Source organism: Polypterus senegalus, chromosome 12 (genome assembly GCF_016835505.1).
Source record: "Polypterus senegalus isolate Bchr_013 chromosome 12, ASM1683550v1, whole genome shotgun sequence".
Taxonomy (NCBI): domain Eukaryota; kingdom Metazoa; phylum Chordata; class Cladistia; order Polypteriformes; family Polypteridae; genus Polypterus; species Polypterus senegalus.
In genome coordinates this window covers 145,235,277-145,255,235 of record NC_053165.1, presented here as the reverse complement: position 1 = coordinate 145,255,235, position 19,959 = coordinate 145,235,277, and the positions used below count along the sequence as shown (strand labels likewise).

The following is a 19,959-nucleotide window of genomic DNA, read 5'->3' as shown; positions in this document are numbered from 1 at the left end:
CACAATGAGTTATGGGAAATTGAATAAATGTTTGAATGGATATATAGTACCATTAAATATACAATTAAATTAATTGTGATACGATGTGTATCAAAAAAAAAACAATAAAAGTGATACACAGCTCATGTGGATGCTCGCAAAGCCATCACTTACGACTGTATTCATAGAGTGGCATTCTTTATCCTTTGAGACAGCAGTCAGTGATTAAACATTCACAATGTGAAAAACTCGGAAGAAGAAACAAAAGTTAAAATGCATTTTGCTTACCGACTCTGGGGCTTTAATGAACACTTTAGTTCGGCCCAGTTGGAACTGGTCTGGGTCAATGTTAACCGATCGTAGAAGGTGCAGAACACCCTGCTTCTCATCCCCATGCCAAGATGGCCAGGATTCCTTTGTTAAAATGGCATACCTAAATGAGAGGTAGAAAATTTCTGCAATCATAGTTTTGTCTGTTTTATTAGTGGAACATCCGGCACCAAGAATACCAAAAGCAGCACAGGGCGTGGGCAATATTAAGGGACGAGAAAGCAGGATTTTTATAGCAGGAGGAAACATTAGGCTCTTTGCTACTCATTTCCTTGTTATAATATAAAGTACTTAAGAGTGAGTGTGTGTAGCATATTAGACTGTGATGAAAGGAACAGCAGCAATTGTACAAAACTTTCACAATCCATTAAATAAGTAAATCAATAAGCATTTGTACAAATGTCACCACATAAAATAATAAAAAATTCAATGCTTGTTAGTGCAAAAAGGAAAGTTTGGCAAATTGATAACTTTAGAACAAATACCAAATGTCTTATGTTGAATCCTTCATCCTTCACTTATTTCTTAAAAAAACAAGGTTTTCAAACTATTGTAACATATGGACTGGCAGAGAATATTCCTGCTTTGTGACCCTAACTCTAGACAAGCAGGTAAAAAAAAATAAAAAATAAATAACAGATGGATGGATGGATGGATGGATGAAATACCATACTGAAGAATACCTTCTGCACATATAAAGTTTAGATTACAGTACTTACTATGCAGCAGTCAGCCTTCAGAGGCCATCAGAAAGAAAACATGATAAGCGGAATGAACATGCGAAACAGATATGTTCGTGCTTAAGAACTGAAAGTCATGTGCCTGGTAAAATTATTGCACACAGAAATATTTAAAACATCTGATTAATGAAAGAGTTTCTAATTCAGGAAACACAACTCCAGATTCCTTGCTCCAAGTTGTCTGGTATTTGAGTATTCCTGCCAGCATGAGTCAGACAAGGGCAGCGAGGGTGGGGCATCCTCTCTTCCTCTCCAGAGAAATATTATACCCGGACTAGAGCTGTATGCACATCTGAGGCTCGACTCCCCAACCCCCATCTTCCTATCTCTTCAAATGGTCTTATTCTTGGCTACCTTGCAGAAACACAGAAAGTTCTGTGAGGCCAGCCAACAAAAACAACTACAAACCGGGCACTTCCTGGTCAGACGCTAGGCTGTATATGTGTTGCAACGTATTGAAAAAGTAAAGTTTGGAAGACACCATGTTCCCACAGTTGGCAGTAAAACTAAGTAATGCAGTGGTGCCTTCAGCTGATCCATTATGCAGGTTTCAGTCCTAAAGGTCACAATGTCAGAGTACTTTTTTGTCATTTAGTTGTAGATAGCATTAACATCTGGTTTAGTTTTTTTCTTGCAGAACACTCTTTAATTATAATCAAAGTCGTATCAGTACGAATTCTTGTTAAAATAAGGTTTGAGAGATTATCAGTTGACAATGGGAGGAGAGGGAAAAATAACTACATTTAGAAGAACACTTCTGGAAAAACAAACTAATGACGTTCCACTGACGTTTTAGAAGAGGCACAGTCTAGGACATTAGCTGTAATAAAAGTACAACTTCTAATTTTGTCTAAAATAAACACACACTTTGCAGTAGCATAACTAACCAGGTTGGGAGAAGTGCTGGGCAGAGAGAAGTGCGATTTTCCTATATACAGTGGTGTGAAAAACTATTTGCCCCCTTCCTGATTTCTTATTCTTTTGCATGTTTGTCACACAAAATGTTTCTGATCATCAAACACATTTAACCATTAGTCAAATATAACACAAGTAAACACAAAATGCAGTTTTTAAATGATGGTTTTTATTATATAGGGAGAAAAAAAAATCCAAACCTACATGGCCCTGTGTGAAAAAGTAATTGCCCCCTGAACCTAATAACTGGTTGGGCCACCCTTAGCAGCAATAACTGCAATCAAGCGTTTGCGATAACTTGCAATGAGTCTTTACAGCTCTGGAGGAATTTTGGCCCACTCATCTTTGCAGAATTGTTGTAATTCAGCTTTATTTGAGGGTTTTCTAGCATGAACCGCCTTTTTAAGGTCATGCCATAGCATCTCAATTGGATTCAGGTCAGGACTTTGACTAGGCCACTCCAAAGTCTTCATTTTGTTTTTCTTCAGCCATTCAGAGGTGGATTTGCTGGTGTGTTTTGGGTCATTGTCCTGTTGCAGCACCCAAGATCGCTTCAGCTTGAGTTGGCGAACAGATGGCCGGACATTCTCCTTCAGGATTTTTTGGTAGACAGTAGAATTCATGGTTCTATCTATCACAGCAAGCCTTCCAGGTCCTGAAGCAGCAAAACAACCCCAGACCATCACACTACCACCACCATATTTTACTGTTGTTATGATGTTCTTTTTCTGAAATGCTGTGTTCCTTTTCGCCAGATGTAACGGACATTTGCCTTCCAAAAGTTCAACTTTTGTCTCATCAGTCCACAAGGTATTTTCCCAAAGTCTTGGCAATCATTGAGATGTTTCTTAGCAAAATTGAGACGAGCCCTAATGTTCTTTTGCTTAACAGTGGTTTGCGTCTTGGAAATCTGCCATGCAGGCCGTTTTTGCCCAGTCTCTTTCTTATGGTGGAGTCGTGAATACCGACCTTAACTGAGGCAAGTGAGGCCTGCAGTTCTTTAGACGTTGTCCTGGGGTCTTTTGTGACCTCTCGGATGAGTCGCCTCTGCGCTCTTGGGGTAATTTTGGTCGGCCGGCCACTCCTGGGAAGGTTCACCACTGTTCCATGTTTTTGCCATTTGTGGATAATGGCTCTCACTGTGGTTCGCTGGAGTCCCAAAGCTTTAGAAATGGCTTTATAACCTTTACCAGACTGATAGATCTCAATTACTTCTGTTCTCATTTGTTCCTGAATTTCTTTGGATCTTGGCATGATGTCTAGCTTTTGAGGTGCTTTTGGTCTACTTCTCTGTGTCAGGCAGCTCCTATTGAAGTGATTTCTTGATTGAAACAGGTGTGGCAGTAATCAGGCCTGGGGTGGCTACGGAAATTGAACTCAGGTGTGATACACCACAGTTAGGTTATTTTTAACAAGGGGCAATTACTTTTTCACACAGGGCCATGTAGGTTTGGAATTTTTTTTCTCCCTAAATAATAAAAACCATCATTTAAAAACTGCATTTTGTGTTTACTTGTGTTATATTTGACTAATGGTTAAATGTGTTTGATGATCAGAAAAATTTTGTGTGACAAACATGCAAAAGAAGAAGAAATCAGGAAGGGGGCAAATAGTTTTTCACACCACTGTATTCCAGAACTTTCAACAAAATAATCTTACCTGTTTAGAAATTTCCTGAAGATCCTCCTGTACGCATAACCTGCTCTTCTCACTCGGATGTTTTCTTTCAGGCCTAGGTACTCCACCTGATGTTTAACTCTAAATCACATACAAAAAAAAGAGACTTCATTATATCATCTTCAACTCAACTCCTATATTAAAAGCATGCTTGCCATTGATATTCCTATGAAGATCACCTTTCACCACTAGATAAAACACACGTTACAAAGTAATCTCTTCCTTAGGATTGAATCTGAAATGAATACATCAGTCTCTGATGACAACTGACGGAAGCTGAAAATGCATGTAGCTACTTGACAACAAATATTTAATGAAAACTGCAAGGTGTAACAAAACAAAAAAAAAAAAAAAATAAGGAAAAGTTTCATTATTTTGCTAGATCCCACTCATTACTTTTCTTTATTTTTATCACAATTAATAAATGGAAATATAAGAATTAAAAAACACAAAAGACGATTAGTGGATGGCCATGCAAAAAATGTGTCTGTCAGCAAGTTCTTATTGTCCGAGTGACCCCTGCAGCCTGAATGGGTTCAGCCTAATGAAGCAACGTTGGGTGCTAGCCAGATATTTCTAAATGGATGACATGTATATGTGGGGCAGCTCAAGAGCGATACTAGACTCTCTAAAATTGCTTGTTCAAGAAATACATTTCTAAGCACTGTGCAAGACGGAAAATTGTTTATAGCAATAGTGTCCATTGACAGCCCTGTACAATGTCTCTAAAAGTATAGGAAATACTGTTTAATTCTTACTCATTAATATGTACAGTGTATAAATCAATAGATTCAGTTACAGACATATCAATATACTATTGTATAATGATGTTAATTTGCTGATGACTTCAGCTCTACACTACAGCAGAGTCAGACACAGCATTATGGATGAATCCAGCAGAGAATCTTGCTCTTTTTTACACCATTGTGTGCAGCGGTGAGCGTGATAAATTGAAAGTCGTGACCAATTTTACCTTCCGTCACTGCACAGAACAGTAAGTGAGAATGTGACACTGCAAGAGCCCCTTTATTACACAACATAAGGAATAAAGCACACAGACACTACATTTTGGCAGTTTTCCCTTTTTCATTCTTATGTGTCTTTTTATGTTCTACTATCAGTTCACATTACTGTATTTTGAATTTGCTGGAGTTTAGATAGCAAGCTGAAGTTCCACTATATAATAATAATGGCAGCCATCTTTGATATAAACTAAACCATTACCTTAAAGGGCAATTTACAGCCAACCGAGTCAAGGCCTTTTGTACTCATGGCCAATGTTCCTTGAGATTTTTTTTTTAACTGATGAACGGGCGTGAATACTAGATTAGCTGGTACTTTCCCTTTTATGGGCAAATTCTTCAGGCCCTACACTACACAAGATTTTCCCCACAAACACTGCAAAGCACTGACACACGAGCAATCAGCTGTTGCTCTGTGGAGTTTTGGGAGCACAGCTATGCAGCATGGGAGGGAGAGTGAGCAGCATAACAGCGGAGCAGCAGTTCAAAAGTGCTGTGTGATGTAGGAAAGGAGATTAACTTCAGTTACTTATTGGGTTTGCCTTCGGCAGTGCCATAGATTAAATTATTTACATTTGGTAAGGCTCCTACTTTATTTTCCTTACCTTTCTCTGTAGGAGGTGGTCTCTGGCTGTTTGACTTATTTCAAGGCAACTGAAGCGCACTCATTTTAAAAAACACAATAACACAATTTACTGACAAACAGAATGATTACAGAAACATGATAACTGCCTTCATACAGTACATTGACATAGAGGGTAAACAAGATGCAACAACACCAACAAGACAGGCAAATATGTAAAACAGAAGAGGTTGGCAAATTACTTGTTATTTAGAATTCAAATTTATCTTGGTACAGGTAAACATTTTTACAATAAATAAAGTATAAGTTTAAGTTAATGTATGCGTACCAATGCCCTACATCAGACACACACAGCCTCTATTGCAAGTCCCTCTATATTTTGTGACTGACATACAGCTAAATGGATGTTCCCAAAATGATGAACTGATGCGGCTTCTAAGAAATTGTCAGACTTGTGCAGTGTCAGTGTCCAGTAAAAACCATACCGGTACAATTTTTAATATCTGATACATTTAGCATGTCTAACACAACAGTAATCATTTCTAAAACATAAATAACTAACTTATCAAAACAGTAAGAAATTCAATAAATTAGTCCAGAAGACTCTCTCAATGGTCAAGGTGCCAAGTTCATAAACCTCATACCTTGTAGTCAGGTAAGATGTTCGGGGCTTTGCCAATCTCCCTAGCAACTTGCTGTTCTTGGCATATTACTGTATGTAATGACAAAACACTTCAATAAGGGACACTCTGAACTTTTGGTGCTTGGGACCTTGTCCATCACCTCCACATCCTGTTTCTATTTTGTTGTGAGAGGGTTATTTTGCCTGTCTTAAACTTGTTTTTCTGACATTTGGTTCTAGATGTAGGCTACACCATTTCATAAGGTCAGATAACTTGTTCTGGTACATATACTCGCAATTAATGCATCAGGCACTGCCGCGAGTGGCAGCCATTCCAGCAGCTCCATGTATGACTTTATCTTTCTACCTTTTTTCTCTATTTCACTGATCACTCCTACCACTTTCTTTTATGTGGACTCGTTCCCTGGACACTTTTTACTACTTTTACTACTTGGACATGGATTTTTTTTTTGTGAATTTCCACTTGGGATTAATAAAGTATCTATCTATTTAATTTCAGTTTAATACTGCAAGACTGGTGTCATCAACAAACTTGAACATATTTCCAAAATCAATGTACTCTGTTTATGGATCTGGTGAGGAAGGGCATGAAGACAGTCAGTGTGGTAGAAAAATATATGAAAGACAGGGATAGTTCATTTCCGGCGCTGCATCCGAGTGGCAGCCTTTCCAGCAGCTCCGTATATGACTTTATCTTTTGACCTTTTTATCTCTATTTTTCTCTATTTCACTGATCACTTCTACCACTTTCTTTTATGTGGAATTGCTCCCTGGACACTTTTTACTATTTTACTTGTGAATTTCCCCTTGGGATTAATAAAGTATCTATCTATCTATCTAGATAGAGACAGATGATCTGCTTTGGTGACCTCTTAATGGGAGCAGCCAAAAGAAGAATAAAAAAAAAAGGAGGAGGAGGAGAAGATGGAGGAGAAAAAGTAGGGTGTGTGAAACGGAGTAATTCATGTACAACAAAGAAGAGGTGAAAATATACAATCCTTTGGGAAACCTGCATGTCGGTTAAACCTTAGCTGCACTAGCTGCCTCTTGTAGAAAAGGCAACTGTTTAATACAAAGGTAACAGGATCTTTTTATCATCATCCCTGAATTGTTTAAAGCAAATATTCATATTAATACAGCTACATAGATAACATTTATGATTTCTTTGCAAAATCTGAATTTTACAGCAATACCTACCCTTCAGTCTAATTAAGAAGCTCCTATAATAATAAAAAATAGGCACATGGATTTTTGTTTAGTTTAATTTTGTTTAACTTTAAGGTAAATTTCTAATGATGAAGAGTTTACACTAAATAATACAATGCTTTTAAAGACCTACTCCATGCGCTGTTTGGCTTCTACCAGAAAACTATACAGTAGTCCCTCGTTTATCGCGGGAGGTAGGTTCCAAGGCCGGCTGCAATAACTGAATTTCCGCAAAGTAGGGACACCATATTTATTTAATAATTTAATGTGTATTTGGACATTTTTAAACCCTCCCTGTACTGTTTATAACCCACCCTTTACTCTATTAATAACAGGGACAACTGTTCAGCAATATGAAATCGGTAGATAAGTTTACAGTTACTGTATAGCGAAGTACACGTAGCTATATATGACGTGATGATGGTGTAGAATATGCTGTGCAGTAAAAATGATGACAATGAAGGTAAAGATGACTTTTACTGCGCAGCCGATGACTGTATTTTACGTCTCTTCAGACGGCAATGCCATTTCCTGGGGCACCTCTTCCATGGTTTCCGAAGGTGTATCCGTAGTAGTAACAGGAACTGGCTCTTTTTTGCGAGGCTGCAAAAACATTGTGATTGGCAGTTGCTGCCGCTGCTTCTTTTTCCGGTCGAAGAGCGGCTTGTCTCCCTCCCATGTACCAATAACAGCCCGTGTTATAACGCACTTAGTCACCAAACTTGTTTTGTTGTTCTTAGACTAGGAAATACTACTACTATATTTAAAAACCCGCTAAGTCGTGAATCCACGAAAAGTGAAGCGCGAAATAGCGAGGGATTACTGTACTTGAGAGTATGATAGATGTCTCAGATTAAGAAGGTTTAATAACGCAAATGAAAACGAAACAATCCCCATGAAGTTCCTTTGGAAAATACTCTCCACAGTAGTTTTTATTTATATGAAGCCGTTTCCATTTTCTGTATTACATAAAGAATAGAAAAATGTCTGAAGAATTCAAACAATGGTGTATTATAAAATATTATTTCCTGTCCTCTGGCTGGAATGCGAATGTCGCTCTCAAAGTGAATTAAAAAAAATCAAAAATAACCAACAAAAATGAAAACATATAAACATGCAAACAAAAAGCTAAATCAGAAAACATACATAAGACACAAAAGAAACTGAAAAATGCTTCAAAGTTAAAAGTACCAACAAAAACAAACATGCAAGTAACGCTGGCTTATGTCTTCAACTGCTGTACAACTCATTGGTTTTCAAAAATGAAAATCTGCATGGATGGTGTGATGGAATGCCCAGTGGATAAGAAATTATCATGGACAAATGGGGCAGGGTCCATTAAGGATACACACTGTTTGGAGAATGAGACAGAGAAGGGCAAGATGGCAGTTCTGTGTGAGATACAGCTTGCACATGGGTATGTTATTGTTTTTTGTATCTTTGTTTTACAATTATGAATTACATTTTCTTCTCTTTATACATTACTGTACCATACAATAAATATTGTGCAATGAGCATTTTGACTTTTGTGCACCCTTCTGCATGTATAAATATTAGATTTACAGCAAAAATAATAAATAAATGTAATAAATCGGAGCTGCCTTAATATTATTCAATACAAAGTTGGTTGGACATAGCATTTTATGAAACCCATTGCTTTTTCTCGTGTCACCCATCCTGCCCCATTTTTCTGCAACATACTGAAGGGAGAAATCTAAAAAGCCTTCCAACTTCCAAAGTCATCCACAACACCATTTTTTTTGGATTATGCACATATTAATTTGTGCATAACAATATAACCAAAAACTAATTTTGGGCTGCATCATATAAGTGCTCCTTGTTATTATGCGGATTACTTTTAACATGTTAAGGAAGCCTTACCTGCTCTCCTCCCAGTCTTTTGGCTTTTTGGTCTCATTGGGTTTGATGCAGCGTATATAGTGGGGAGTGCATTTCATCAGTGTGCTCACCAGATCATTAGCTTGTTTCTGAAATCAATGAAACCACACAAGATAAGAGTCAATTATGTTTGTGTTGCTGGAGAGCTGAAGAAGCCAGGTACAACAGAAAAGGAGAAAAACAAATAGGTCTTAAAGTGAAGAGAGACATAGTGAAAATGTGATATTGAGAGAAAGGAACAGATGAATATGCTTAATGATTTCTTAATAGTACCAAGCCAAACAAACACTGACATTATACAGCACTGACTACAATAACGCCAATCAGCCACACCAACAGTCCTGGTTTAAGTAAGACCTACCAAGTCCTTGGCTGCCAACAATCAACAAATTAATCATAGACATGCCACAGATTAAATCACCTTGATTTTGCTTCCTGCTGTTGTTGGACGTCCTTTTTTCTCTGCCTGAAGGCTTTCTGGAAATAGTGCTTTAATAAAGGGTCTATAGTACAGAGTAGAAAAATAGAAATCACCAAGTTATAAAAAAAGACAATACTTTTGATTCAATATCAATATACCCATCCATCCATTCATTCATTTTCTAAACCCACTTTGTCCTGAGCAGGGTCATGGGCAATTGCATGCTTGCAGCCAATGACATTTTCTTTCGAATTAATCAATGAAATACAACAAATTATAATTAAATAAAAAACACTATAAAATGCACATATCTTCCAATATAAACCCTAACAAACATAAACACCTCAAGTTATGTCATAGTTCTGTTCTGTAAAACCTTCAAGGAACCAGAAATGTATATGAAATAAAAAGGACTCCAACTCCCAGCCACTAAGAACATCCCTCTACCACGGGCAATGAATGTACTGTATATATGTTTATGGTACTCCAGAGCACATCACTATATGAGTGAACAAGTTCAACATGTTATTTTTTCATATGATGCACACACAGAAAAATTAAACTCAATAATTAATAATGTAATATAATTTTACTATAAAAATATTTAAACGGCACTTTATTCTTTGTATTACTACTCATACTAGGCAGTGTTTTAGAGGCAGGAGACAAATAATTTAGATTAAGATGAGGGTGGCGAGTATGGGTGATGATGGAGAAAGAGGGAGTGCACCATCTGAACACTGTGCTGCTGTATAGGCTTTATTAGTAACACAAGATTTTCACAATTCATATTTTATACTACTGATCTTTTAGAATAATTTGCAGGAGTTCAACATTATGTAACTCAAAGTGTATACACATGAAGATTACAATGGAATAAAACACACTGCTCTGTAGTTTTTCATCAACAGGTGCAACAGAAAACCATAATTCATATAGGCAAGCAATCTGGCCCAAAATATAATTTGACTGCATAGTTTATACCAAGCAGTATTTCCAATATTATTATGATTACTATTATAACAAAAACAATAATAATAGAGCACTAGTGCTGAAGTATTTTAATCATGTACATTCATGCACAAAAAAAAAATTGTACATTCAAAGCTAGAAAAAACAAAGACAGGACTGCTTGGCAAAATCTGAATATGAAGAGAACTGAAGTTAATGTGCATGCTGCTACAGCAGACAGGTGCTCACTACAGGGCCAAAGCTTAATATTGTAAATTAATCCAAAGCATACACATATTGCTAGAGGTTTGCAGCTTAAGAACATTTAAAAAAAATTACTAGGTAAAGTACAAAGATCACTTCATTAAATCATTAGGAGACAGGCAGATCACACTATGTGGGGTAAAATCTGAAGACTCTGGGAAAAAAAATTAGTTTATGAATGTGAATCACTGTGTGCCTGCCTCTGTTGTCAATTTCCATAAGTGATGTTAGTGAATCTGAAAAATGTTTATAAATCTCTTTAAGAAAATGAACAAAAAAGTATTAGAACAAGCAAACATTTGACTCACATCTCACTGCTTTGCATCAGCTCTATGAGATCTGTAAATAAAACATCTCTGTTCCTTTCACAAAATCCATCCACATCGTAAGAAACCTAAAATGAAATGTAGGCACCTTAAAAACGAAACTGGAAAATGGGGGTAAAAATTAATGACAAAAAATGTGACAAATTTAATGAAAGAATAACACATATTTAAATTGAATATGGAATCCCTTAAATATTACTATTAAGAAAAGTGCTACTAACCAGCTAAAGTCTCATCACAACAGCAAATGTCACAAACCTGGATTAATTAACTGGACATGACTTTAAAAATAAATAAACTTAGTACTCCCTAATTCATCACTCCCAGAGTGTAATAATATTTTAATTCTGTTAGTATTGATTTTAAGATTTTTTTCTATCCAGTTACTGAAAAGAAAATGTCAGTGAATAAATTTCGTATGTGCATATGATCAGCTAATCAATTTGTCCACGATGATATAACTTTCTATAAACCGCATGCTGAAATACCCCAAAACTTATAAAATCCCTTCAATCTGTTATTACATAATGTCAATGCTACCACTTTAGTAAGCTAGATGTTGATGTACTGAATATCAGCAATAGCCCAGTAGTATCAAGTATACGTTAAGGCATTCAGCAGAAAATTGAAGGCATAAAAAACAAGTTGGTGCATTTTGTGGTTAATTGTGTTGCTTATATTTTAACTCAGCATCTCTTTGCTCATGTAGTATGTGAAATGAAGTAGGTCATTTTGTTAGTGTAGTTACACACACAAGCAAATGTATAGCCTTGTTATCTATAGTCTCTCCCACTCATGTTTATTTTCATAATTGTCTTTTATCTAGTCTCAGATATATTGGAAGTGTGAGAAGGAATCCTAACCTAATAGAATCCTCACCTAATACATTTGACTAACAAGAGGAAATCATTCAGTCCATCAAGCCCTTTTGTTCAACTAATAGCTAAGCTGTCCCAATATCTAATCCAGATTCTTCTTACAGGTTGTAGGAAAAACATTTAAACTGATTTTTACACCTTATCATTAGTTACTGTGAGATGAAATGGTGGCCTTTACAAACTGTCCAGCTGCTGAGGATGATGGATGAGGCAACAAAATGGCTGATCCTAACTCTCTATAGAACTGACAGACTGCGATATTCAGTCAGTGCAGGAAGTCATATTCAGAAGGGGCATCTACAGATGATTTTACAGAGGACTGTTTTGCCTAAACATTTTTAGTACAGAGAATAATAAATATTTAGTTTGTTGTATTAAAGCTAAGCTGTGCTAAAACAATGTCTATTGATGACTGACATACAATGAGATTTCCACTGTTAGACGTGTAATTAAACAAGTAGAAAACACTGGTTAAAAGAAACATCTTAATACAAACACACAGGATTGTAATTTGCACTCATATAGAGAAACTATGGGGTCCAGCTCCCTCAAAATCTGACCCCTTGGTTGACCACTTTATGATGTAGCAGACTACTTCAAAACTTGAGAAATTGACCAATTATTTATCTTGATTTACAAAATGCTTTAATAAGGTACCAAATCAGGGGCTAGTGATCAACTTGAAACAAGAGGAAGTTCAACATGTACTTTGTAAATATGTACAACACTAGCTTAAAATATAGGAAACAAAAGGTTTTGGTTGGATAGACTTTTCCCAATTAGACAATGTAAAAAATGTAGTGCTAGGGCCACTGCTCCTTAAATTGATATTAATGATCTGTGTAAAAGTATCACTAGTAAGCTGGTAGCGTGTTGATTTTCCTAGAGTCAGAAAAATGAGTACTGATGGACCAGAACAGAACTCGGATTTGGGCAGATACATTTACTTTCTGTATATGGCAGATGATAATGTAACAAATTAAAAATGTGTCGAGGTCTGAAATTTGACAGTACATCATACGAGAGGACCTAGGAGTCACAGTAGACTCCTCATTGTCCAGACTGTCCACTGTACAGAAGGTTAATAGAATGTTAGGCCACTCAGCACAATATGTTTAATGCAAATCAAGAGAGATTATTCTTAAGCTATACAATGCACTGAGGCGGCCTTATCTGTGATACTCTGGGTCGTTTTGCTATCCATATTACAAAAAAGGATAAAGTGACACTAAAGAAACACCAGAGAAGACCATTTGACCAATTCTAGAATTATGTGGTATGAACCTTTAGGAAAGACTAAAGCAGCTAAACATTTTCAATTTAAGGAAACCAACATTAAGAGAAAACACTACAGTGTTCAAAATTGTGAAAGGAATTAGTATGGTGGATTAATGCATAGATGGAAGCTAGGGAAGGGTAAATTTTGCTCAAAGTTGCTTAAAGTTTTTCTTCATTAAAAGAATCACAGATGCGTGGAATACATTATCAAGCAGTGTGGTAGATAACAGTACTTTGGTAACTTTCGAAATTGGATGACATTTTTCAAAGGTTAGGTGAACAGGGAATGGGGAGTTATGATAGAGTGAATTGCTCGATCATCACACCCATTTGTTTTTCATCTAAAGCTGTCAATCATAAACATGCTTGGATATAAATGCATGCATAACTTGAATATCAACCCTTACAAGCATTATTCCTGTGTGATCCTTACTGTCAGCACTGTCCCCTAAACTTTCCTAATATTATTTCATATGTTCTGGGATCCTCCTCCATCTCTGCTTTTTGGTCTGCTGTCACTGCCACTTTATTTGTTTTGGCATCTCTGGCACTTGAAATTCATATTTGTTACAGTGAATAATGTCATGTGCATTGCAGGTGTCCAGTGTAAAAAATAAAACATGGTTTAAAATATTCTGCTTTCACCTACAGTTTTCAAAGCTATGGGACCCCACCATTTACAGTTTCTTTGCTTACCTTGCCTGCATAGTGGTGAACAATGAAGCCTTGGTTCCAGCTGTTAAAATGGTCATGAGTGCCAATCTGCATCCGTAGCTTCTGCAGCAGTGTTTGATCAGCTCCCTCTCCCACAGCATGCATAGTGGCACACACATCATCTAATATGCTCATAATACCTGGTGGGTTCTACAAATAAAAATCAAGACCATTTACAGTGAATGACATTAGTCTCTAAATCTAGTTCATTACTGACTTTCAAAAACAGCCTGCAGACACATGGATGGAAAAACCAAATCTCAGAAAGCAACAATGCAACATTAAGGCAGACACTGAAAAAGCATTTATAATCAAAATACTGGAAAAGCATCTTTTGCATGTTCTCACAAAGTAATAATTTCCATCTGTCATCTGCAGATTTTCCTTATATAGCTGATGACTTCATCAATTATGGACACTGAAAAATGTACTAGTCTTGGTCCCTTATTTCTAAAGCAGGAGAACATCCAAGTGAAGTCATTAAGTTCATTGACTTCCTTTGGGTCCACCATCCATCTATCTATATCCAACCCGCTATATCTTAACTACAGGGTCACGGGGATCTGCTGGAGCCAATCCCAGCCAACACAGGGCGCAAGGCAGGAAACAAACCCTGGGAAGGGCACCAGCCCACTGTAGGGCACACACACCCACACACCAAGCACACACTAGAGACAATTTAGGATCGCCAATGCACCTAACCTGCATGTCTTTGGAATGTCGGAGGAAACCGGAGCAGCCGGAGAAAACCCACGCAGACAAGGGGAGAACATGCAAACTCCATGCAGGGAGGACCTGGGAAGCAAACCCAGGTCTCCTTACTGTGAGGCAGCAGCACTCTGGGGCCTGCTGTTTGCTAAATATGACTATAAAAATGTATTCTTGGCAAACTTAACAAGAACAACAATTAAAAAAAAGTGATTGTTATTAATAAAAAAAACAAACACATTATTAGAACAATACTACCCATTGTAGAGAAAATAACTCTTCACTTTTTGCATATTTGCATATGTGAACAATAACAGACACCATGTAATGGTGCTAAACAAGTCCTTAACTGTTTTTGGATTATTATACTTGTCATTGATTGTCCAGAACAATCACCAGATTTGGATAAACAGTTGTTCACCACTGTGCTTGGCACCAGTGTTCTGTTGAACCAAAGGCTATCTGATATGAGGCAGTATATTCTGGGGACTACTTGTGAAGATGGGTGCTGAACGATCAACTGATTACTACTTGGTAGCAAGATGGCTTTGAAAAACAAAGGATCTATTAAGTAGACCTGTAAGACCCAAACTGACAGTGAAATTGTAATATGAACAATGCCTCTTAACATTGGAGGAGTTTTTCCTGTATCTTTATGGGAGTCAGGAACATAGAATCTAATTGACCCCATTCAAGATCTCAAGAAGCACCTGCAAGGAGCTACAGCCAGAAGGGTCTGAGCCCATCATAGTGCCAATACTAGGATTCCCCTACTCGACACCAATGGTGAGGCCTTCTTCAAATTAAAATAAGAGGCACTTTGCAATGTCTTCCAGATGTTCCCTGAAATTGAATCTGAGATATACACAAGTCAAGATAACAGAAGTTGTGGGTCACAGGTGTATCAGTGGACATCAGTCATAGGACACAAAAAAATGGGAGGAAAAAGACACTCAAAAACTCAGAAATCGCCACTGAAAGGCAGTTAGTTTAAGTTTGAAAGTTTCAAGTACTTACAACTTTGCTCTCTATTAGATCACATACTATCTTGTTATTGAAGTAGTCTATAGGTGTCCATTTGATGCCTTCCTGGATATATTCTTCCTGTGTGTATGGATCAAGATTAAAAAGTGACTTAATTACTTGGAAATTCATTACAATATATAAACTTTTTTTAAAAAAAATTAAGAAGTTAATAATGAAAACTGCAGTAGAGAATTATACATTTCTACATTTTTTTTATAAATGCAGTCCAAAAGATGGCTAAAGGGAAGAATTGATGTAGAAGCACTTGTAGAGTTTGACATCAGCATCACTATTAAGCAAAAAAAACTAACCTGGGCTAGCAACAATATGCAAAACAAGAATAAAAAGACAAGAAAAAAAATACAAACTCTCAGGACATTTCCTTAAAATAACCACAGAAACCATTAATCACACACACAAAAAAAAAATCATGACAAATACTAGAGGCACCTACACCAAAAAAAAGAGAATACATGCCAGAAAAACTCCAGAAAGAATAAATAAGTCAAAGTGACTCATGGTACAAAGAATACATAAATAGCCCTTTTATAGAAAGTGTATCAGTGGCCCTGACAGTCTCAACAACCTCAAGAGCTTGCTTCAGTTTAGAACCAGTAAACCACCGATTCTCTAAAGATTCGCAAATCCAACAATGGCAATCACTTTCTGTTCCCTCCGATCTTTGGAGGGATGAAAAATCATGGAGGGTGGGAGCATCCTGGGAAAGTTTTCATTAAATAAATATATTTGTACTAAAATGAACCAATTTATTAAAACTAAAATTGAATTTAATTGTTATATCATTTAAGTCCAAAATGTCTGAGTTGCTGCACTCATAAGTAAAAAAAAAATATCGGAGTGCAAAGGTTTAAATGAAGTAAATTGGAAACAAAAAAATTCATAAAATGGTAAATTCAAAATAGTTGGTTAAAAATTTCCTTATAAACAACATTTTTGGTAAAGATGGTTTCCTGTCCTTGAATCAGTTCTCCCTGGTATGGAGTAGTTAAAACCTTCACTTTAACATCACGCGAACGCCGGACTCTTGAAAAGACAACATCAAGTTGTCCGTGTCCAAATACAGGCTCAGACAGGTAAATCCCTACTTTGTCCAAGGTTTGTCCTTGGGATTTGTTGACCGTCATGGCAAATGCAGCCTTAATGGGAAATTGGCGTCGTTTTAAGTTTAAAAGGTAATTCCAGGTCAGAACTTGTAAGGTCAATTCTGGGAATCAAAACAGTATTGTCGGTATGGGATCCCGTAATGACTTGTGCCTCAATAAGATTTTCTCTCATGCTGTTCCCGACCAACCATGTACCGTTGCATAAACCTTGTTTAGTATTAAGGTTTCTTAATAGCATGACTATTGTCCCTAATTTAAAGTTAAGATTGTGTTGTGGTAATCTGGCCGGGTTAATAGTGTTTAAATATTCTAATGGGAAATTAAGATGCTCACTTTCATTTTCAGAATCAACACTGTCAGTACTTAGAAAGACTCGGGTTTCTCCAGGAAGCAATCCAATCACTTGGTTATTTATCCGGTCAACGTCAATATTCTTTGGACATAATATAGGTTGTGTTGTGTTGTTTGGGTGCCACCTACTGACTCTGGGAAGCCGGTGGGTTTGACTCTGGGGCGTTGAGGCGATGTGTGCGTGCTCTTTTGGTGCCACCTAGATCCCTGATGGTGACTGCTTGCTTCTGGCCTCTGGCATCCGTGCATATAAACAACCTTCGTTTAGTAAATATAGATACATTTTCAAAGGCATGAGTTCGTTTCAGACCATGGTTCTCAAACTCAGGGCTGGTGTACCAATGTAGCTGCAGGTTTAACATGTATGTATGTATGTAAGGACTTTTGTTTCTTTGATTTAATTGTTTAATTAGCTGGTCCTCTTTCTTTTTCTACCCCCATTTTCAATTAGCTCTTTACTCTTAAATGCGTCTTTAATATTTTATTAGCAGGTCCAGCTTATTTTCTCAAGTGGAACATGACACAAACTGATGGAAACTTTTAGTTTTTTCCCCCAAAGTTAAATGGTTGAGGTCACCACATTTCATAACTACAGGGTCTGAATGAGTCATCATTAAAGTGATGGTGACAGAGCAAATCATTTCCATTGATGAGTCCACCCTTTTGCTGATGGAGGAATACAAAACATTAAAAAGGATGATTTAATTTTTCCACCTGGGTAAATAACATGTATGAATTCAGACAGCCAAAATTTCAATGTCTGAATTACACAAACTGTAGATAATATACAGTGATAAGATATAAAAGTTAGAGCAAAGACCTTCTGCAACATTTCTAGACTATAACTTTTCTTAATGTGAGATGGCTTTGGAAATTAGTTTTTGTTTGCTTTTTTATCTTAATGAACTTTTGCCCGTTTCGGAATACAATTTTTGCACACTCCATTTCCTGGCCAAGTACTTTGTCTTTGACGTTAACATTTTGACCTTTCTAATTATTGGTGTTTCACAGAGATCATAAAAGTTATAATTTGGAAGACAGATGTAGCTTTATGTCTAATGCCTAAGTCGGACTGTCAAGATGGCTCGTCGTACTGGATGTGCTCAGTCTGCAAACATTAGAATCCTTAATTGTTTCATTGAGGGTCATGGATACACTGGCCCTTCAGAGTTGTACTGAATACAGAGAAAACACAATACATATTAAGCACAGGTTTATTCTAACATTTACAATTTATTGTGCAAGAGTCATAAATAGTATTTTCCAAGGCCAACAATCAATGGAACAATGGTACTGCATTTCACAAAATTAGTGGAATAGGAACAGAAGTAAAGACAAACCACTGTTTTGATTTGAACTAATTGATATGAAAATACATCACTAAAGGAAGTGCTACCACATATCTTGTTACCAAAGGAAAGTGACACACAACTTAAAATCACTTCCAAATGAATGAATACTGCAACAAAAATAAATGCAGAACCTATGAATTGCAGCCATAAAACTGGAATCCCAGTTGAGGGTAGAGGAAGATATCATTTTAAGTGTGAAATTCAATGCCTCAGGCTGACAGCATAACTCTACGAGGGAATTTTCTTACCAGCGAATTATCTTGTCAGTTTGAAAAACAGAAGCATCAAGTCTTTCTCAGTTTTGCCATCCATATTTGATGGTAAAACAGCACATGAAAACACTGCTTTGAAAATAAGGATCGATATATATATATATATATATATATATATATATATATATTTTGTTTTTTCACTAAAATGTACATTGTTGATACAATTATAACATATACACTATACACTATAATTTAAATACTTTATTCTCAAAATATACCTCTCTTTTAAAATTGATATCATCTTGAGGTTAACACAACTTAACTTCCTAACTCCACATATATACTTACAGTGTTTTGCCATTAACATAAGAACCATGCTATTGGCTAATATTCCAAGAATAGTCCACATATGATAAACTATAAAAATAAACTACAGTTTTCAAAACGGTTTCCCTCCATTGGTACTTTAAACTACTTGTTAGACTGATTCAAATGGTCTTCTGTGAAAAGACACATTATTTACATTATGTGTAAATGACACATTAGTCATTTACATACTTCCTAGTTACACAATAGAATATAAAAGAGCAAATTAGTAATTTATTTCTATATTTAAATACATTAATGGAACACATATTTTACAGTACCTGTTCAGCTTTCAGAGTCAGCTCTATGAAGATCTGTTGGAGCTTTTCATTCACAAAGTTGATGCAAAACTGCTCAAAGCCATTTTTCTTAAAGGAAGAAAAATTACATTACTATTCTTCAACGGATACCTACATTTATTTATACAGAACACACACATTAGTGCATCTGTGTTCGGTTCCCTGTTTATTAAACAGTGTAAATCTCTCATTTATCTCTTTAAACCTGACAAGCTTTGCTTTATTTTTCCTCATTGAGGACTAGTTCCATTAGATGCAGTAGGTAAGTCACTTTAAATCACTAACATAAACTAAAAATAAAGTGATTAAATACCAATTTTATGACACGTATTACATATTTAGTAATGGAGATTTAACAATCTGTGCAACACACCACATGCATGTACACTCCTACTAAATTAAATTAGTGTTTTTCCTTAAAGAGGTAACTATAAATTGGTGTCAATACTCTGAGGGGAGAATGAAAATCCTACATATAAAGTGAAAATGTCAGATTTTCAAAGTACACACATTATGTACATATTAATCAAAGTTCCTATCGCTAATCTGAACAGAAAAATGTAAGGTCTCAAAAGATACACCGGTATTTTGCGATTCTTTACTTGAATTTTTATTGAGAAAATTTTGAAGTGGAAGTGGAAAACAAGACATTTTTTAAAAATCCATTAAAAAAATAAAACAGCATTCCAGGGGCC

General features: G+C 36.3%; 1 protein-coding gene across 2 annotated transcripts in view; it reads right to left on the bottom strand.

Annotated features, from left to right (window-relative positions):
* The window catches only part of myo1ea (myosin IEa), a 139,968-nt gene that overhangs the window by 33,645 nt on the left and 86,364 nt on the right, over window positions 1-19,959 (bottom strand). For both annotated transcript variants that reach the window (XM_039773727.1, XM_039773729.1), the window contains exons 12-19: window positions 19,247-19,333; window positions 15,552-15,638; window positions 13,809-13,976; window positions 10,939-11,024; window positions 9,416-9,497; window positions 8,977-9,083; window positions 3,624-3,722; window positions 268-412 (exon numbers count right to left, since the gene is read on the bottom strand). In XM_039773727.1, coding sequence (XP_039629661.1) covers window positions 268-412; window positions 3,624-3,722; window positions 8,977-9,083; window positions 9,416-9,497; window positions 10,939-11,024; window positions 13,809-13,976; window positions 15,552-15,638; window positions 19,247-19,333 — 861 coding nt within the window. The remainder of the gene's footprint in view (window positions 1-267; window positions 413-3,623; window positions 3,723-8,976; window positions 9,084-9,415; window positions 9,498-10,938; window positions 11,025-13,808; window positions 13,977-15,551; window positions 15,639-19,246; window positions 19,334-19,959) is intronic.